We start from the raw sequence: 17,409 nt of genomic DNA on the forward strand, positions 1-17,409 counted from the left end.
ATGGAAAATGACTGCAAAGCACAAATTACTGATTAAATATAATAATTGAATTTATTTTTTCTCTTTTCTTCCCATAATGACAGGTGAGGCACAGCCTCACCTGCCTCTCCTGACTGCACGTCACTGGTTCACACATATGTTGGTTTGTTTCAATCTTCAAAAAATGTTCAGACTGAAGGCTTAAAGTGGAAGGGGCAACTTTACTTTTGACGAGGCTTCAATTTGAAGAACATGTGGGGTCACGGTAGAGACAGTTTTACGTTGGGCTGACCTGAGTGTGGCTGTTGGGACGATTCCCAGTTACACTGGGACTGGCATTTTCTCAATCTGGTCTGGTTTTGGACTTTTCTTCTCCTTCTGTAGCAGAAAGGTGTTTGGTCCTCAGAGGGTCAGAAGCGGTAACGCAGAGTTGGGGTCACATTCAGATGCTTGAGGGAATGTCCAGCATCTGCCTCGTCTTTACTCAGACGGTCACCTCAGGTTCAAACACTTTGGGTTAGAAGGTAAATGCTGTGGTGTGTCGTCACATTGATGCTCAGATAGAGCCCATCACATGCTGCCTGTAAAATTAAACCCCCATGCTGGAGGTTTACAAGCTGCACTGACAGTTTTCAAGTAGGGGAGGGGGCCCCAATGGCAGGAGGTCAGGGCTGGTGCTGTCTGTACTGTGTCTGAGGGCCCAAAGGATTGTTGGCTCCAAACCGGAGGGGGGCCCTTGAGCTACTAAAGTCCGTTCCATAGCTGTGACTCAACCCAAACCCCGACCCTATTCCAGGAACACCCAAGCCCAGTCCTGCCCCTGGCCGCATGAAACCCTGGCTCGGCATACCGGAGTAGGGAACTGCCCCGTAGGCGAGTCCCAGGTTTCCGTAGGGCCTGTGGCTGTGGGGGCCAGCTGCAGCAAACAAAACCGGTGGGACATTCCTCCCCGGCGTGTTGAAAGAGAATTCCGGTGGGGGGCCGCTCAGTTTGGTGGGGGTGGACGTCATTGGGTCCAGTTCTCCTCCTGGGAGGGCAGGAGGCATCAGTGAGGAGGCCGCGTAGCTTTCAGCGTGGGGGTGTGCTACGGCGGGGGAGGTGAGGGCGCTGGTGAGGAGGGGCCGTGTCCAGTCGTCTTTAAAGATCTGAACCGTTAAGGTGGAGACGAGCGGCAGCAGGCGGTTGGTGACATGGGCCAGGACCAGCTGCTCGTTGGCGTCCCGGCGAATACGGACGTGGGCGGAGCCAGCCTAGAACACAGGGGAGTTAATGGGGGAGGAGCAAAGAGGGAAAGAACAAAAAATAAATTAGACGTAAAATCTTTTTCATCCTGCAGTCAGTCTGTCCATAAACTTTGCGTGTCTAAAGCTACAGACACAGCAGGTATTTGACACGGGTTCAAGCATTTAGCCCACCATGTTCACACTGGAGAAGCAGGGAGGGGCTGCTGCTTCATTTTCTTTTCTTCTACTTCTACTGTTTACTAGCGCATGTCTGCCACCTACAGCTGAAAGAGGCTTGGTGTGAGACAAAGCAAAGCAAATCTCAGGAATCTAGCTCCAGGCTTTTTCTTTCACAGCTCTATTCCAACATATAAAATAGAATTAATAGAATTCCAACCGGGGACAAACCGAGATTATTCAATTCTCCTCCATGATCATTTTTTTAATGGTTGGCACTTCTGATGTCAACTGAACATCCATCGATTCTTCAAGACATAAACCCTACAGCAGCTGCTCCTGCTGCTAAAATCTGGACTAGGCTTCTTAGATCCAAGTCCACAATTCTGGACCACATTTTCTGTACTTTAAAGCATCGTGTTCCAAACACGTTTAGGAGTTACAGGTGAATTCTCTACATGCCTAACACTTCTAACGTGGTTAAACATGTAGCGTGTTACAAACAAATGTTGGGTTGTGTACAAATTCCTAAACTACTCAATACTTGGAGAACTATATAGGGCTTACACCATTTTCTCTGGCTGTCAGAACATATCATCACCAAAGTTCAGTGCCCTGAAAATTTCCCAGGAGTCTCTGCTAAAAACTAGTTTGCATCAAGGCTCACTGGATTGGCAAATATAGACCGCAATAAATTGTGTTCAAAATATTTTTAATTTTAAAGAAAAGGAATTGAAATGTCTTTTTTTTATAAACCGTCCAAGTTTTCATCATGAGAACACAGTGGACTATCTTGCGAAAAATAGGGTAATATACAGAAAAATCCCAGGTTGACTCATTAAAAAAACAATCCTCAGCAGGTGGAAGCTCTCCTCGGTGCAGAAGAGGGAATTCCAAATCAATATGCACACCCCCACTTTAAAACACTTCTTCGGGGTGTCTGTTGTGACCAGTTGCAGTCTTCCTGGAAACACCCAGGCCTCACAAGGACAAAGTCACACTCACACACAGGAACACACAGCAAGTGGCGCCCTGGGGGGGGCAGAAGTGCAGTCACAGGCTCAAATCAGTTTGGACAGCTGCTCTGTTAGCGTTGGGCCAACAGCGGACCGTTGTGTAACTGCAGCGACACTGCAAACGACAACAGCGGGAGCGGCAGCATCGATAGCACTGAGGCACAACACAATCTGCAGGAAGGTAAACAAAGGTAAACAAAGGATGCTCCTCCCCCTACAGGCAGCTGGAAGAACAGCAGTCCACACAGCTTCTATGGTTCAGAGCCCTGAGCTGCTCCAAATCTACACTCACAGCACTTTCAGCCAAAATCAAAACATTTCCTTTCAGCCTATCAATACATATTGATTCATAATTTGTATGGAAGTATGATCTGAATGTTTTTTTATTGATGCTTAGAGCCTGTCTGAGTTTAACTACTGTAAAAAGTTTGATTGCAAACAAAGCCCAGAAATGCTGCAGGATATGATAGAAGGGGCCAAAGCAACATGAGCAGATCACTCGAGTAAAAAACAAATACACAACATCTGAACTGTTAAGCTACATTCACAGGATCAGAGGTCTTATCGGGTGTGGCACAGCAGTCTAAAAGCAGCACGTTTAAGATGTCGCAGCGCAATGTTTCCAGAGTTTAAATACGTAAACTTTGGTGAAGAATTTTCATAGCGTAATGTGTGTTGATGATGTATTAGTGGGCAGAGTCAAAAACTATCATGGAGCCGAATCTGATCGTTCTCCTCCTGAACTTTAGGATTTTTTTTCCTATTTGTATAAAGAGAACAACAAAAGGGTCCTCTAATCTTATTGTTGTTTTATTTATTTATCCTACTCGCACCAATGCCGGACAGCAGGTCATCAAACTAGGTCAAAGAGGCACAAAAGTACCGCAGAAAGCGCCGCCATTCACACGACTCCCGCAGTAGATGGTGAACCTCACCGCACTGGGAGAGTCTGAATGAACCCAGACATGAAACTAAATATGGTTACAGTAGTGAAGCGTGCAGATACTCAGTCTATTGCTGTTTATTTCTTAGTCTTTTCCATTATTAGGATTTGCCTCTAAAAATAAAATGTTTGTCCTTGTTTGTTTGTTAAATAAATGTCTCTCAAAAGTACGACTTGTATGACTTTTTCTTTTTTATAATGCATTTTTTGGTTGCTGTGACTTATAATCCAAAAAATACTGTAAATGTTTTTCTTGCAAAGGCACAAATCGTTTTGGAAGTTTAGCTTACATTAGAGTAATTACTTTGTCTCATTAGTTTCATGTTGTCGTGGAAGAGTTTTGGATGAATTAAATAAAAGGCTGCAAGCAAGACCTTATCATCAACCCTCTACCATCGTGCCTGAAGGCTGGAAAGACGCGTTCTCCTCGATTCTTTTACTTTGGTATGATTTTGCTGCAGGAGATCTTTATATTTTTTTAGCCACAACTTCAATCCAAAGCAACGGGCTAACAAGCAAACTAGTCCAAGATCATGAGTGTTTGAAGAGCTTCTACCCACAGTAGAAATGTTTTCCTGAGTCACAGTTTAACTGAAGTTGTTTTGTGTCTGCAGAGGCAGTGTGTGTGACGACAGCGGCGCGCATACAGGAACAACAACAACAGAGCTGCCTCACACAACACGCCAAGGAGAGCTCCGCATGAATGACTCGTTCCTCTTTTTCATTTTGTGGGAGCAAACCTCCCCCCCCCCCCCCCCCCCCACACACACACACGCACTGTCACTCCATCCCACAGAGTACTGGGGAGGTGAATGCAGGAGCAGGGAAGGGAGATAGATGAAGACCGGAACTTGGGCAGGACAGGACAGGATATAAAGTGTCTGAGGCTGCCAACAGGAGACAGATCATCAAGAGGCCCACCAGAGATCCAAAACCAACGGTCCAGAAGTGCTCGTTGCGAAGTTCCAGAACCCCGTCCAAGGTGGAGATCTGGTAGGAGATGGGAGGAGAAAACCATTACAGCCCTTTAGGAGAGTTGAAAATCATAAATAACTGCAGTTATAAAACTGGAGTTCAAGGACTTCAAGTCCCTGCATGAACCTTAAACCTGGAAAGAAGAATCACTAAGGTCTCACCTCTCTGAGAAGCTTGTCCAGCTGCCCGATGACGTGGGAGGGCGTGGTCTGCGTGACAGACAGAAAGACATGAGTGACACCACAGATGGAGGCGGAGCTGCTGGAGTCTGGAAAGGCCAGCCTTACCTGGAGCAGAACTTTGCCGCTGTAGACGCTCATGGGATACATGGTTCCGAACGTCATGAGAGCGATGGCGACTGCCGACGCCGTGTCTACTGCGTGGAAGTTACTGAGGGCGCACAAACGCACAAGTGTGAAGGGCTTTAAGTCAACAGGTTGATAATATTAAAGCATTTTCGGTAACACTTTATATTAAGATTCCTTAACAAGCTTTGTTAACACATTAACAAGCATTATAAATGAATTTATAGGGTGTTAGTAAGACATTTATTAGTACAATAAGTCTAATAAGGTTTATTAAATTACTTAGTTAACACATTTACAAGCATTATTATTAGGATGTTTTTAAGATGCTAATGATGCATTTACTGATATTATAGGTGCTAAACAAATGTGTCAGTGTTAATAAGCTTAATACGATTTATTAACAACCTTTGTTAAAAAATTAAGAAGTATTATTATTGTTTGGGGTTCTAGTAAGATATTTATTAGCATTATAGATGTCTCACACAAGCCTAAGTGTTCATAAGCTTAATAAGTTTTATTAACTAACTTAACAAATTAATAGGCTACTCATCCGACACCAGTATATATGTTTTTAACCAAAAAATTCATTTGTCTGAATTAAATTATTATATATCTTTTACAGAACGATTTGTGTATGTTTAGTCTGTTTTAATGTCATAAAGTTCTTTTTACAATCTTTATGCTTTGTGGTTGTTTGTGCTAAAAAACGTCCACACTTTAGATGAGGTGCTGCAAAACAATTAATAAACTATTAACATAGTTAATTAATGCATTTGTAAAGCTTATAAGCAGTTTAGTAATATAGATTTTGAAGACAATGGTCTGATTTTAGATGTTAATAAATCTTATTAACACTTTCAGGTATTTGCAAGACATCTATAATGCTAATAAATATCTTACTAGCATCTGACACATTAATAAAGCCTATTAATTTGTTAATTTAGTTAATAAAACTTATTAAGCTTAAGAACACTAAGGCTTTTGTGAGACATCTATAATGCTAATAAATATCTTACTAGAACCCCAAACAATAATAATGCTTCTTAATTTGTTAACAAAGGTTGTTAATAAATCTTATTAAGCTTATTAACACTGACACATTTGTTAGGCACCTATAATATCAGTAAATGCATCATTAGCATCTTAAAAACATCCTAATAATAATGCTTGTAAATGTGTTAACTAAGTAATTTAATAAACCTTATTAGACTTAATGTACTAATAAATGTCTTACTAACACCCTATAAATTCATTTATAATGCTTGTTAATGTGTTAACAGAGCTTGTTAAGGAATCTTAATATAAAGTGTTACCGCATTTTCTTTTGTTGCTTATTTTTTATATGCATTATTGACGATCTGATTTGAACACTCAGAATTTTTGCACATCGCTTGACTGGTGACAAAAATAAATCTCTCCTTGTTACCATGAGGACCTAGAATAACTGTACTTTCATCATGAAAAACTGTAAAAGTGTTGGAAAACTCTGGAGTTTGGTGAATGGCACCATCTGCAAAGTATGACACGGCAGTAAAACCAGTTTGTCTTAGTTTTGAGAATCAGAGCAACAAACTTGGGTATTGGTTTCAGAAAGAGATGAGGACTTGGACTTAGAATTTGAGGCTTGGAACTTGATAATTGAAGTTTATTTATTTGTTTGTTTTTAGCTCTCGGACATCACTGTCAAATGTAAAAATAAAGTTTGCTTTACAGAGTTTTTGCATTGTGAATGTAGAAACACCAACTGCCTGTCTTTGAGTTTCTTAAAACTATTTTAAAGTTGGACTAATGACTCGGTCTTGGAAAAACAGGCAGTTAAGCATCTTTGGATTGAGGCTAAGTATGTTTGAAAAGTCCAGAAGTTTTCCCACACACCCTTTCATGTGAAAATCAGCACAAGCTTTCATCAGAAATGAAAAAACTAAATCTGAAAAGTGGTTGTGCCTCCTTCAGAATAGGTTTTTCCAGCTTATCCTGTTCCAGTTTAGATTCCTTCATACTACAACATCATGAATAAAGTGATTAACAACTTTCCTAACATACAAACTGTTTGATCTTTGCGAAGATTTAAAACTATTTTTTCAGACATTTAAGATATTTTACCAGGTTTAAAGTTGTATCTTTGCTTTACATGTTTTCATTCTTTTCTCAGAATAAGAACAGTCCAGAATTTTTGGTCTCATAAAGAGCTAGGATCTAGACATAAAGAAATTACTATTAAAATGAATCAAAATCCTTTTGTTCCATTCTCTTGACAATAAAAAAACATGATTTAAGATTAAAAAACTCTAATTAGTTGATTTAAGAAAACAATTCCATTTATTAATCCTTTTTAGAATTACTTCATAACAGGGAGAAACCGCATTCATTTTCTCTAACAGTTTTTAACATTGAACAATTGTTTTAAAGAGCTAGATATGAGAATTTTATCGTATTTGCATTATCAATTATCAGACTAGTTTTTGTTACTGTAATCAAAATGAACTACAATTACGTACATAAAAATAATCAGAAAATACAAACTATTCACTTCAAAGGTTATAAGCATTTCTTATTGGGCTGTGTAACATTCTATCTTTTTTAAAACTATTTTTCCCTTTCTGAATGCTTGTGTGGAACTCTTTGTTTCGAGATTTCAATACCTTATAATATTTCTTGTAAAGCAAAAATGACTTTCTGCATGGGCGATAATTTTACTAATTCCTATTGATTTTTCTTCTTAGGATTAGTATTTGTTTCCTATTTTAAGCACCTCTTTTTGCAGTGTACAAATAGTGGTTTACGCATCTTACTTAAGAATTTCCTTAAAAAAAATGCATATATATATATATATATATATATATATATTTTTTTTTTTTTTTTACCACAAAAGTAATTTAAATTTGTTCTTTTTATTCTATTTTTAGAGCTGTATCAGGTTTTCATCTGTAATACTGGGCAAATATCCAGACATTAACTGGTTTAAACCAAATCCATCATTAAACTATGAGCAGGTTTGAATTTCTGCTCAAATAGTTTACATAATTAATTGCCGAGATATATTTAGCTCTGTTCCCTCAGCTGAAACCTGACGGTCTCTAAACGTTTTGGAAGACTAGAGAATAAAAAGAAACCCTCTCCGCATTTAAGTTCCTCAGATCCGTGGATGAGGCTGCGATGACCCAGGCTAAAGTTGACGGATTTCCAGGACAGAGATTAGTGCTTACTTGATTTCTATAAGCATGTAGGTGATGCAGAGGGACAGCGCTCCCGCCATGTTAATCAGGACAAAGGGGTTCATCCGAGGTAGGAGCATGCTGCTGAGACCCGGGATGATGCCGCACAAACTGCTTGCAAACAAACACAAACAAAACAGACACAACATTAGCAAGATCAGATCTGATCCAGATTCGCCCTAAAAGTGATCCACAGATGTATATTATAGCAGCCATATACTGAATTTGGTCTCATTCTTTTTTTTACTGTAACAAACCAGCAAAAGACCCGCTCTTAAAACACCCAAAATGGCGTTTTTGGTGTTTTTAACATGTTCTTGTGGCATTTTTCTGATGGAGAAAATATACAAAAATCAAAGTTTAAAATTGTTTTTCTGTGCATTTCGTTATTCAAATTGTTGTGAATCAGGAGTAACGAAAAATGCCATTTGAAAATAAGTATTTGTGATGTTGAAATACAATGCTCAATGCTCCGAGCTCTTAGCAACAGGAAAGGGTAGGTAAGGGAGGGGAGGGGTAGGGGTCCCGCCCACAACTCAGAGGGGAATTTCTAATGAACTATTGCGACTCTGCTATGTCCTAGAAAATGACACAACATTTTTGGAATTTGGCCAAAAATGACGTAATCATAGTCAAAAGACCACTGGGAATTGATTTGATTTGATTTATTTCAAGCATTGTAGTCAAAGCAATGAAGAATTTACACATATTTATCAAACTCATTACAGAAATGATGAAATGCGTAGATAAAATAAAACGGAAAATAAAACAAAAAACAGACACTTAAATCACATTTGCTTAATTAAATACAGTGATCATTAACTAAAGTCATGTAGAGCTTGATTAATTGCTTGAAAAGGAGTGAGAAGTAGCAAATTTATATAATCCCATCCCTACTGAGTTCATGAATGCTTTTAAAATAGATCAAAGATGATCGGAGTGGGACTTAAAACATTATTGGAGACAACAACTCCTTAATTAAAGTGTCTGTAAACTTTACGCTGAAAGATTTTTTGTTTTTGAATAAATTTCACAGATTAGTTTGGAAAGTTTAGAGGGATTAAATTTTTTTTTAAAAATAAAACAAGTCATCTCATAAAAAAATTACTTTTATGCGTTATATTGACAGCAATCAGATTGTTTGGTTAAAAAATGGACAAAAATATAAAGAAAATTGACATTTGTGCTTTTTCATTGCCAGATTTGCAGTTAAAAAGCACATAATTAGCAAGAAGCAGGAGCTTCACGTATAAATCCGGATACTGAAACAAAGCTAGTTATTTTAAGAGTAATCATCGTTGGGGGGCCGTCTCAATCAACTAAAGAAAGTAAAGAAAATAAAACTCAAAACAAATCAATCAAAACTCAAATTTCTTATGGTAAAATCTGATTCAGTCTAAATGATTAATCATTATGAAGTCGATGAAGCCTAATTCTCTTCACTGTTTTCTAATGAAGGTATATTTATTTGAGCAACAGATTAGAGGTATTTTCTAAATTGCAATGTGCCATTTCAAACAACAGTTTCTGTCCTCATAGGGAAGGTTAGAATAGATGATCGCAAAATCTTTGATTCCAGAGGGACTCTGAGGTTTTCCAGAGCGGATCACTGGATCAGTGAAAAGGTTTAGCAGCTAAGATGATCAGTACTTTCAGGCGTGAGGTCCTAGTCTTTCACTGCAAAGGAGGGAATCTCCCCTTGCTGATGACATGTACATGCTAAATTAAGAAACCCTTAACTGCAAAGGGTGAGTTTAACGTGGAGTATCTCAGAGTAGATCAGAACAGGAGCTATAAGGTGAGGATATGTTCTGGAAGATTCCAGCAGAGGCGTTTCCCACATGCTCCACCTGGATGAATCCTGTAAAATTCTAATATGTTGCAGGACAAGCTGATTAAAGCCGCTGTAGATGTCAGACTATTGATTTGTGATGCGATTGTGGATAAAGTTCACTTCACAACAGCCCAAGGACATCTGACTTTTCCCCACCAGAAGCTTAAAGATGAAAAACAGACTCTTTTAAATAAATAAGACATGGGTCAAATGCTAAAAGCATCGATTTGTTGGTAACTGAAGCACAGCCATAAAGTTCCAGTTGACATAGTGGCAAAGACGATTTTATAAAGATGATCCAAGCAAGCCTGAAATCCAGACTTTCCGTTTTAATTCAACTTTTCAGAAGAGAAACCTTCTCATTTGAACAAACTTAGCTGGTGTTTCCCATTGACAGCAAATCATACTGAACCCTTCCCAATTGGCACACCAAACAGGAAGTACCCAGTGGCTCCAAGAAGACGAAATTCCATTGACTTCTATGGAGAACTAAACAGCTATTAGCCACTATTGGTTTCATCTGTTATATCACAGAGTTTGTAACAGAAACCTGTGAACTGCCGTCCCTGCAGCTGTGCAGCGCTCCTGTCTTTGAGAGGGAGCCGTGTTTGAGAAGGAAAAGGGGAGGGGTAGTGGGCTCAGACTGCGAGGTGGAACGACATGACATCAGCTTGCAAAATTTACATTATCTACGTGCAAATTCTCTTGCAATTTCGAGTTTCTCTAAAACCCATAGAAAAAGAGCGACAACAACTGCCTATCACTATGTTCTTCTCCTGAACAAACACAGCTGCACCGCGGGCTTCAAAAGAAGAAAACACTGCAGAGCGGAGTCAGGATGCAGCGGCTCATTCTGTAGAGCAGTAAATACACCTGAGTCACTATTTGTGCCACTGTACTTTGTATTTTTTTCATAATCATTTTAAATTTTCTCCCGTTTAATCCAACTACTCGGGTCGCGGGGCTAATCTCCGCGATTTGAAGCCTTCTGTTCACATTGATGATTCAAATTATTATTTGACAGTACAGAAGTTATTTATTGAAAAAAACACTTCTAAGGTACTTTTATTGGTGAAATAAATTCTTGAGCCTGTAAAATGGTTTGTTCTTTCTTTTCAATGTAAAATAGAGTATTTAATTGTATAATAATTGTAAAAAAAAAATATAGAGGTTTCTCCTTCACGGATTTTGCCTATCACGGGTTCTTTTTTGGAACGTAACCCCCGCGAAAAACAAGGGTTTACTGTAATGTCATTCTTTATGAACTAATGTAGACATTTTGATAACGTGTCTTTATTTTCCATAAATTTATTCTTTGTCTGCCTGTCGTTTAGTTGGTGTCAGTATTTGACATAAAGACAGCAGGTAATGCAGGAAAACCGCTGCACTTTATGAGATCATAAATAAATAATCCATAATTTAGAAAAAAATCTGCACAATGTTTTTATCTGTTTCTTCAGACTAAAAACATTGAATATATTGGTGCTGTTGTGTTAATGTTTCAGATCAATTTACATTTAATATTATTTATTGGTTGAATTATCTTTCTCTGCATCAAATGGTTCAGTTGGTCAAAATGTTTATTTCAGGCACTTTAAGCTTCTTTTCTGTTTTAGACTAGAACAGGGCAAAATAAAGTTAATATTTGTTGAAAGTGGATTTATATTGCTTTTTCTTTTGTTAATGTTAAAAGATACAATTTTAGGTATACGTACATAATTTTTAAAGATACTGATCTTATTTATAGTCACTGCTGCGAGTGTGTGTGGGGGGGGGTGTGGGGGGGGCGTGAAACATTTTCTTGTTCCTAGGGGGGGCCTTGCAAAATATAATTGAGAAGCACTGGACTAATCACTGCTTACTGACGATTTCTGGCTCCAACAGGGCAGTGTCCTTATCACGAAAAAATGGCGACTGGATTAACTTCACTTGGTTGGAGCCAGAAGTGAATTATTTTCCAAGGGTGACGTCACACGCACTCAGTCCAGTTCTCATGTACAGTCAATTGTGTTTCCAAATACTTCCCTTTTCTTCTTCAAATGTTTGGTTTTGCATGTAAAAACTGCAGCCGAAGCTCTGTTGGCGTGTGGACATCTCCTTTTGAGAGCTTTTTTGCCTGAAATACTGAAACACTTGTCCTCCTTGTCCTCTTAAGATGCAGCTCACTGTTCGTGTTTGTCTTTGGGATTAGGCCTTTAACCCGATCACACCATCATAATGGACTTGATGAGACTTATACTGGACTTGATGGGATCATTCTTGTCGTTTCATGTTTCTCAGAGTTTCCTTCACATGGTAGAGAAGCTCAGTGGATTGAATAGGACCATGTTGGCCTTCTTTGTATTCAATAATCTGCAATTAAACCCACTGATGATAGCAGAATTTGGGATCCTGGTGACATAAAGATCATGCAGAAACATACAAGTAAGCGGAGATTACTTAAAAGTCAAAATGAAAACCTGTTTCCCAGCCAAAATGGATTTTTGGGGGTGTAGTGTTTAAATTGATTTAATGTTAATTTCACTGCTGGGTCCACTAATAACAGTGTGTCTGTTACTTTCCTTCATCTTTTGAAGGTTTGGACAGAATAATTCCTCTGAAGAACTTACAAACAAGCTTTCTTCTCCAAAAAGCCTGAAGCATTGCTAATGGATCTGCCTACTTTAAACTTTATTCTGTCTTCTTTTTTTGTGAAACACTTTGGTACCCTAAATGAGTTGTAAAGTGCTATATAAAAAAAGCTTCATTCCTTTCTGTTTTTTTTAAATGTTTTTTTTTTAAATATTTCAGTCTTCGTTTCCCCTCTCATCTTTTACTTTGACATCAGCATGGAAAACTAGAATTTTCTTCCCCTATGGAGTGGCTAACATCTCAGGGTGTTGCTAAAAGGCACTGTGGTAGCAACCAGGGCTTGTGATGGGATCTGACACACAGGAGGTGAAGGTGGACTGAGCCCCTGCGCGGCGTCACGTGTCAGCGGCGGCTTTAACCACAGCTGGGCGCTGGGGCTGTCTGCTGCGATTAATCAAAGGGACTTGACTGCTGTTAGTTTAATTGAAAGAAGTCACGCTGCACACATCAGTCACTCCTCCTTTATGAATCGATTTGAAGCCAACCCAGGAAATGTCCTTTATAGAATCCTGAATTTACCACGATTACAGCTAAAATATATTTGTAAATTCAGTTTAGATTGTTCGGCTATTCTCTTGACGTTCTGCATCCTCTAGAGTCTTGTGATGTCTATTGCCTTCATTGAGTCTTTTTGTGTAACTTTTTTTAAAGCTTAATACACAGATAAATAGATTGTAATTGTCGTATAGAAAGCAAGCAGTTTGGGCCAGAAGCTTGCTGCTCCGCTCCTTTCTAACGTGTCCACTTGTAGACAACTAGATTTATGTACGTCTTAGTTATTGTTCTCTGAGCTGACATCTGGATCAAAACTGTACGGCTGGATAACTCCAATATTGCTCGCCATTTTTGTTGCCCCAATAACGTTAGGTTAGGAGTGTGAGGGGCTGTAAGCTAGCAAGAGTGGTGTAAACCGAGAGCTCTCAGGTGAGTGGAGGACGTACAGGGTTGCTCCCCGTCAATGGTCTCGCCCCCACAACTAAGAGGTGAACTTCTAATGAGCTCCTGCTGCTCTGCAGAAACTATGTTCTAGAAAACGACAGTTTTTTTGATTTTGCTAATAAACAACATAATCATAATGAAAAGACCACTGGGAACACTTTTTAAAGAAATCCAAAGATGATTGGATTGTGACTCACTTCTTGTTGTGAGATTATACTTTGGTTGCTGTTAAATTCTAATTTTGAGCTTCCTTGCATCCATAGAAGAGATGCAGGAAGGTTCAGATATCACAGATCATTTCAGTGTTTCAGGGTAAGAACAGAATCATTTATTATGAGGTTTTTTTTAACCTTGTTTGATTCAGTCTGAATTTTATTTCCAGAGTGGTTTGTTTGTTAGATCCCTGTGTTGTGGACAATCCTTTCCACCAGTGTACATATGTCAACCTCACCAATTACTTTTGAACATCACGTATTTGGAGCGATGCCCCAGTTCCAAGAAACCCAGAGTCCTGAGTCATCTGGATGAGCCTGAGCTCATAATGAAGACCTTCAGCAACTAAAGCGTGAATGATTCTAGCAGCTCAAGGTTCTGCCATTAATGAAGGAGAGGCTGAAGAACCTGGAACCAGCAGCTTGAGTGAAGAAACTCATTGACATTCTGGAGGCTAAGCTGCTCTGCTGTGATGAACACTGAAATTCCTGTAAGCTTGTGCTGAACAGATCAACAGTTACTGGAAATGCTGAGCTGCTGCAGATCAGATACTGAAGGGAGACTCCTGTTCTTCTAATGCTGGATTATTTATCAAATATTTTCTTTGGGTGGGATTTACCAACCTTCTTCTTGTTAATGTGCGGAAAAACACAGCTGATGATTACAGATACGACGTGCACAAATCAAACCAAATCCTACCACAAGTGTGCCTCACAAAGTGGCCATGGAGCAGTGGTGACATCCCAGGATTTGGTCCTCCTCACCTCTCACCCCTCAAAAAAACTTTAAACAAAGTCAACCCGGCTCTCCGTCCAGGAAACCCACGCTGCCTGGTGTTCCTGGAACATGTTAACGGGTCACTGAATCCATCTCTGAGCGGATCGGCCCGGCGCTGTGTTGTCAGCTTGAATTTCCAATACGCTGGGTTACGGCGCTACAAGGCGGCCTCTGTCGAAGGCGTCGGGTGCCGTCACAAACACAAAGCTAGAGCTCAGCGCCGCAGGGCATTTGTCATGAGATAATGTTTAAAAACAAAACTGTGACATGAGTGTCAACACGTAATTAATGTCAAAGTTGTCAAACAGAAAGGCTGAGTGTTCGCCACAGGCTGGAGCCGCCACGCACAGACGGAGGAGGGAGGAGGAAGCAACAGGAGATGGATCTAAAAGACTGAGAGCCTCATCTGCAAAACGTGAAGCAGCCTTTGTTTCTGCAGCTCCACCGCCATGCCTCCTTTTCCTGAGACATTGCTGCGCTTGGTTGCAGGAGAGCGGAGGCGCAAGCCACTGATGGTGTCAGCACGCCGAGATCCAGCAGCAGCTCCTGCGGCGCTGAATAATGTAGGCTCCGCTGGGAAAGGACGCTGATGTTACTGAGCTATATGAGGCCATGAGCTGATTCACTGCAGGACACGGCGTTCACATCAAACGCACAGTCAGGCGGTTATACTGTGTCCTAAACTGAGCGATGAGTCACGACGGTTCAGCCGCTGGGTTTCCCTGTGCTGCTTTACTCTGAAAGAACAAACCGTGGATTCAGCTCTGCTGCAGCATCCTTCCTTCACACACTTTGTGTGCTTCTTCTTAGAACAAACACCTAACACTGAATAACACAAAAACAATGATCAAACCAGGGCTTAGTTTGGTGGTTGCAGCAATAAATATCTACTGTGTAAACTGTGTAGTGAGGAGTCACTTTTCCTCACTTCAAATGACAACCCCTCCATAGTGAGCTGCAGTTGGAACTGCAATATTTTTGAAAATGGCTTGATCCATTTCAGATTTTGGTTTGTCACACCAATAAATAAATAAAAACTGGACACTTGATGAGCTCCACATTGAGTCAGAATTTGACATTACATTGAAATAATGACTGCCAATAACCCTCCTTGCGGCAATTATGTTACTTGATTGACATGCAAGCAACGCTCCACTAGCAGATAGTTTATATTCCTCCCAAACGTCAGACTCACAATCATAGATGTAGCTGCTAATGTATCTTATTGTGACCAGAACGCTTTAGAAAGACACGGTCATTTTTTTATAAACTTGATCTTCCAGGAAAGATTGGTGATTGAATATTTTGCAGAAGTGATCATCTCATAAAACCAACTGCATATTACTAAAACATGGATGTGCCTGAATTCCCACCTTAAGCCCTAACTACTAAAAAACTATATAGTGCAGGACTATGTGGTGACCTGGATTTGAAAAGCAATTCGGACACCATGCTCACTACTTTTTTTTCCACACGGCATTTCATGAAGATCAAATCTAATTGATATGAGCGTTTTGGAACGATCATTTATGAATCCACTGTGTTCTACAGCTAAAAATGTTGATGGTTTATTTAAAAAAAAATTTTTTTTTGGCAAAATGTGTTTAAATGCAATGCATTGTGGTCTATAATCCAGTTGTGAGCATTGATGCACACTAGTTTTTTGCAGAGACTTCTGAGAAATTTCTAGGGCACTTAATTTTGGAATTGTAGATCGAGACAGCACTACAAAATGTTGAACCCACTACCCATATTTGTATTTATATGTTTGTATGTATTTATAGGGGGGGATTACAATTTTTTTGTTTTCATGAATAAACTTAGTATTTATTTACAATATCGGGAGATGATCTGAGAAACAGGAGATCAGTATGAGCAGTGAAGGCCTGTCTGTGGTCCCTCGCGTATTTTCTTTGTTTTATTCCTACCAGAGTGGGACTGTAACTCTGAATTCATTGATTGGGAAAGGGGGAGGGTAAGAAAAAAACTCTAAGGTGGAAACTCTAATGTGAAAACGAGTCAAACGAGCTTTTGCCCTAATCAAACATGCAACAGCAGTTGGTGTGTAAAGCCTTCAAACTCACTCTGCTCTCATGTCAAACCGCTCGTGTCTCTTGAATTCAGTCAGGGAAATTCACGTCACGCGTGGTTCACGTGTGAAGATGAGGCCCCAGACAGAGCAAAGTCAGTAAATTATGGAGGCAAAGAGGCATCAGAAATGCTGTGACACTAAAATGCATATAATGAAAAGAAGCAAAGGGGAACAAAAACAAAGAGAGGGAGGGCAGACAATTGAGGATGAGCCTCACAATCCTGGTGATCCTTTAATCCCCACTGAAGCATTGATATTATTTACGGTAAGACCTTGTGGGTGTGGGCATGAGCGTGTGAGAGAGAGAGCACATGGAGCTGTCCGTATGAGTGTGGGTTTGTTTGTGGATGTGCATGTTTGGACCAGGCACAAAAGCTAGGGATCAGGGATCAGATCCGGAACGGTTCCCGTCTCCTGCCTGATCCTGCCATGCTTAAGCGTTTACGTGGAGCGCAGAATCTTGTCTGGTTGGTAGAGACATCCGAGAAGATCATAATGTTTACTTTTAGCGATTCATCCCGGACGATTCAGCGCAGAGTTTCCATAGTTATGTAGCAGTAAGCCTGCAGTTTATTTAACAGAGACTGCAAAGCCTGTTTAGTGGCATATCTTTATGTTGGTCAGGATCCATATCCTGAGTTTGCTTTATGTTCTGAAAATAAATCCATTATTAATATTAACTACACAAATGTCAAATATCATTAATTCAGCTTATTTTGAAGTGTCATTTGATACGTTCAGCTAATTTATCACACAGACTTTATTTATTTATTTATTTATTTATTTTTTAACTTGTCCTGTCCAACAGCTAGGCAAACAGATGAGAGCTGAGGGCCTCTTGTGTTGGACATATTTTATTTTAACAAGAGGGGTTATTAATCTTCAGACAAACCAAAGGTATGTCTGAATAAACCCCTTTTGTAATTGAGGCCAAACTTTATTAATTTCAATCATGTCTGAAAATCTTTGGTGTTGGACCGGACGGAAAAGGAAAGAGGGGAAGAAGAAAGAGGGACGTTAGAGAGAGAGGGGGGGGGGGGTAGGAGGGTGATAATAGGAGGGGAAGGGGGGTAAGACCATGAAGCAG

The 17,409-nt window shown here is 39.8% G+C and overlaps 1 protein-coding gene across 2 annotated transcripts in view; it reads right to left on the bottom strand.

The window, feature by feature from the left end:
• Window positions 1-26: 26 nt before the first annotated feature.
• Window positions 27-17,409, bottom strand: part of slc30a6 (solute carrier family 30 member 6) — a 79,164-nt gene continuing 61,781 nt past the window's right edge. Inside the window, exons 11-15 of one of the 2 annotated variants that reach the window (XM_023963160.1) lie at window positions 7,828-7,947; window positions 4,601-4,703; window positions 4,475-4,522; window positions 4,260-4,328; window positions 27-1,229 (exon numbers count right to left, since the gene is read on the bottom strand). In XM_023963160.1, coding sequence (XP_023818928.1) covers window positions 645-1,229; window positions 4,260-4,328; window positions 4,475-4,522; window positions 4,601-4,703; window positions 7,828-7,947 — 925 coding nt within the window. In that variant the 3' untranslated portion in view covers window positions 27-644. Of the gene's footprint in view, window positions 1,230-4,259; window positions 4,329-4,474; window positions 4,523-4,600; window positions 4,704-7,827; window positions 7,951-17,409 lie in introns of both variants that reach the window. The other variant, XM_023963159.1, reaches the window with a different exon arrangement.

Source organism: Oryzias latipes, chromosome 15 (assembly GCF_002234675.1).
Source record: "Oryzias latipes chromosome 15, ASM223467v1".
Taxonomy (NCBI): domain Eukaryota; kingdom Metazoa; phylum Chordata; class Actinopteri; order Beloniformes; family Adrianichthyidae; genus Oryzias; species Oryzias latipes.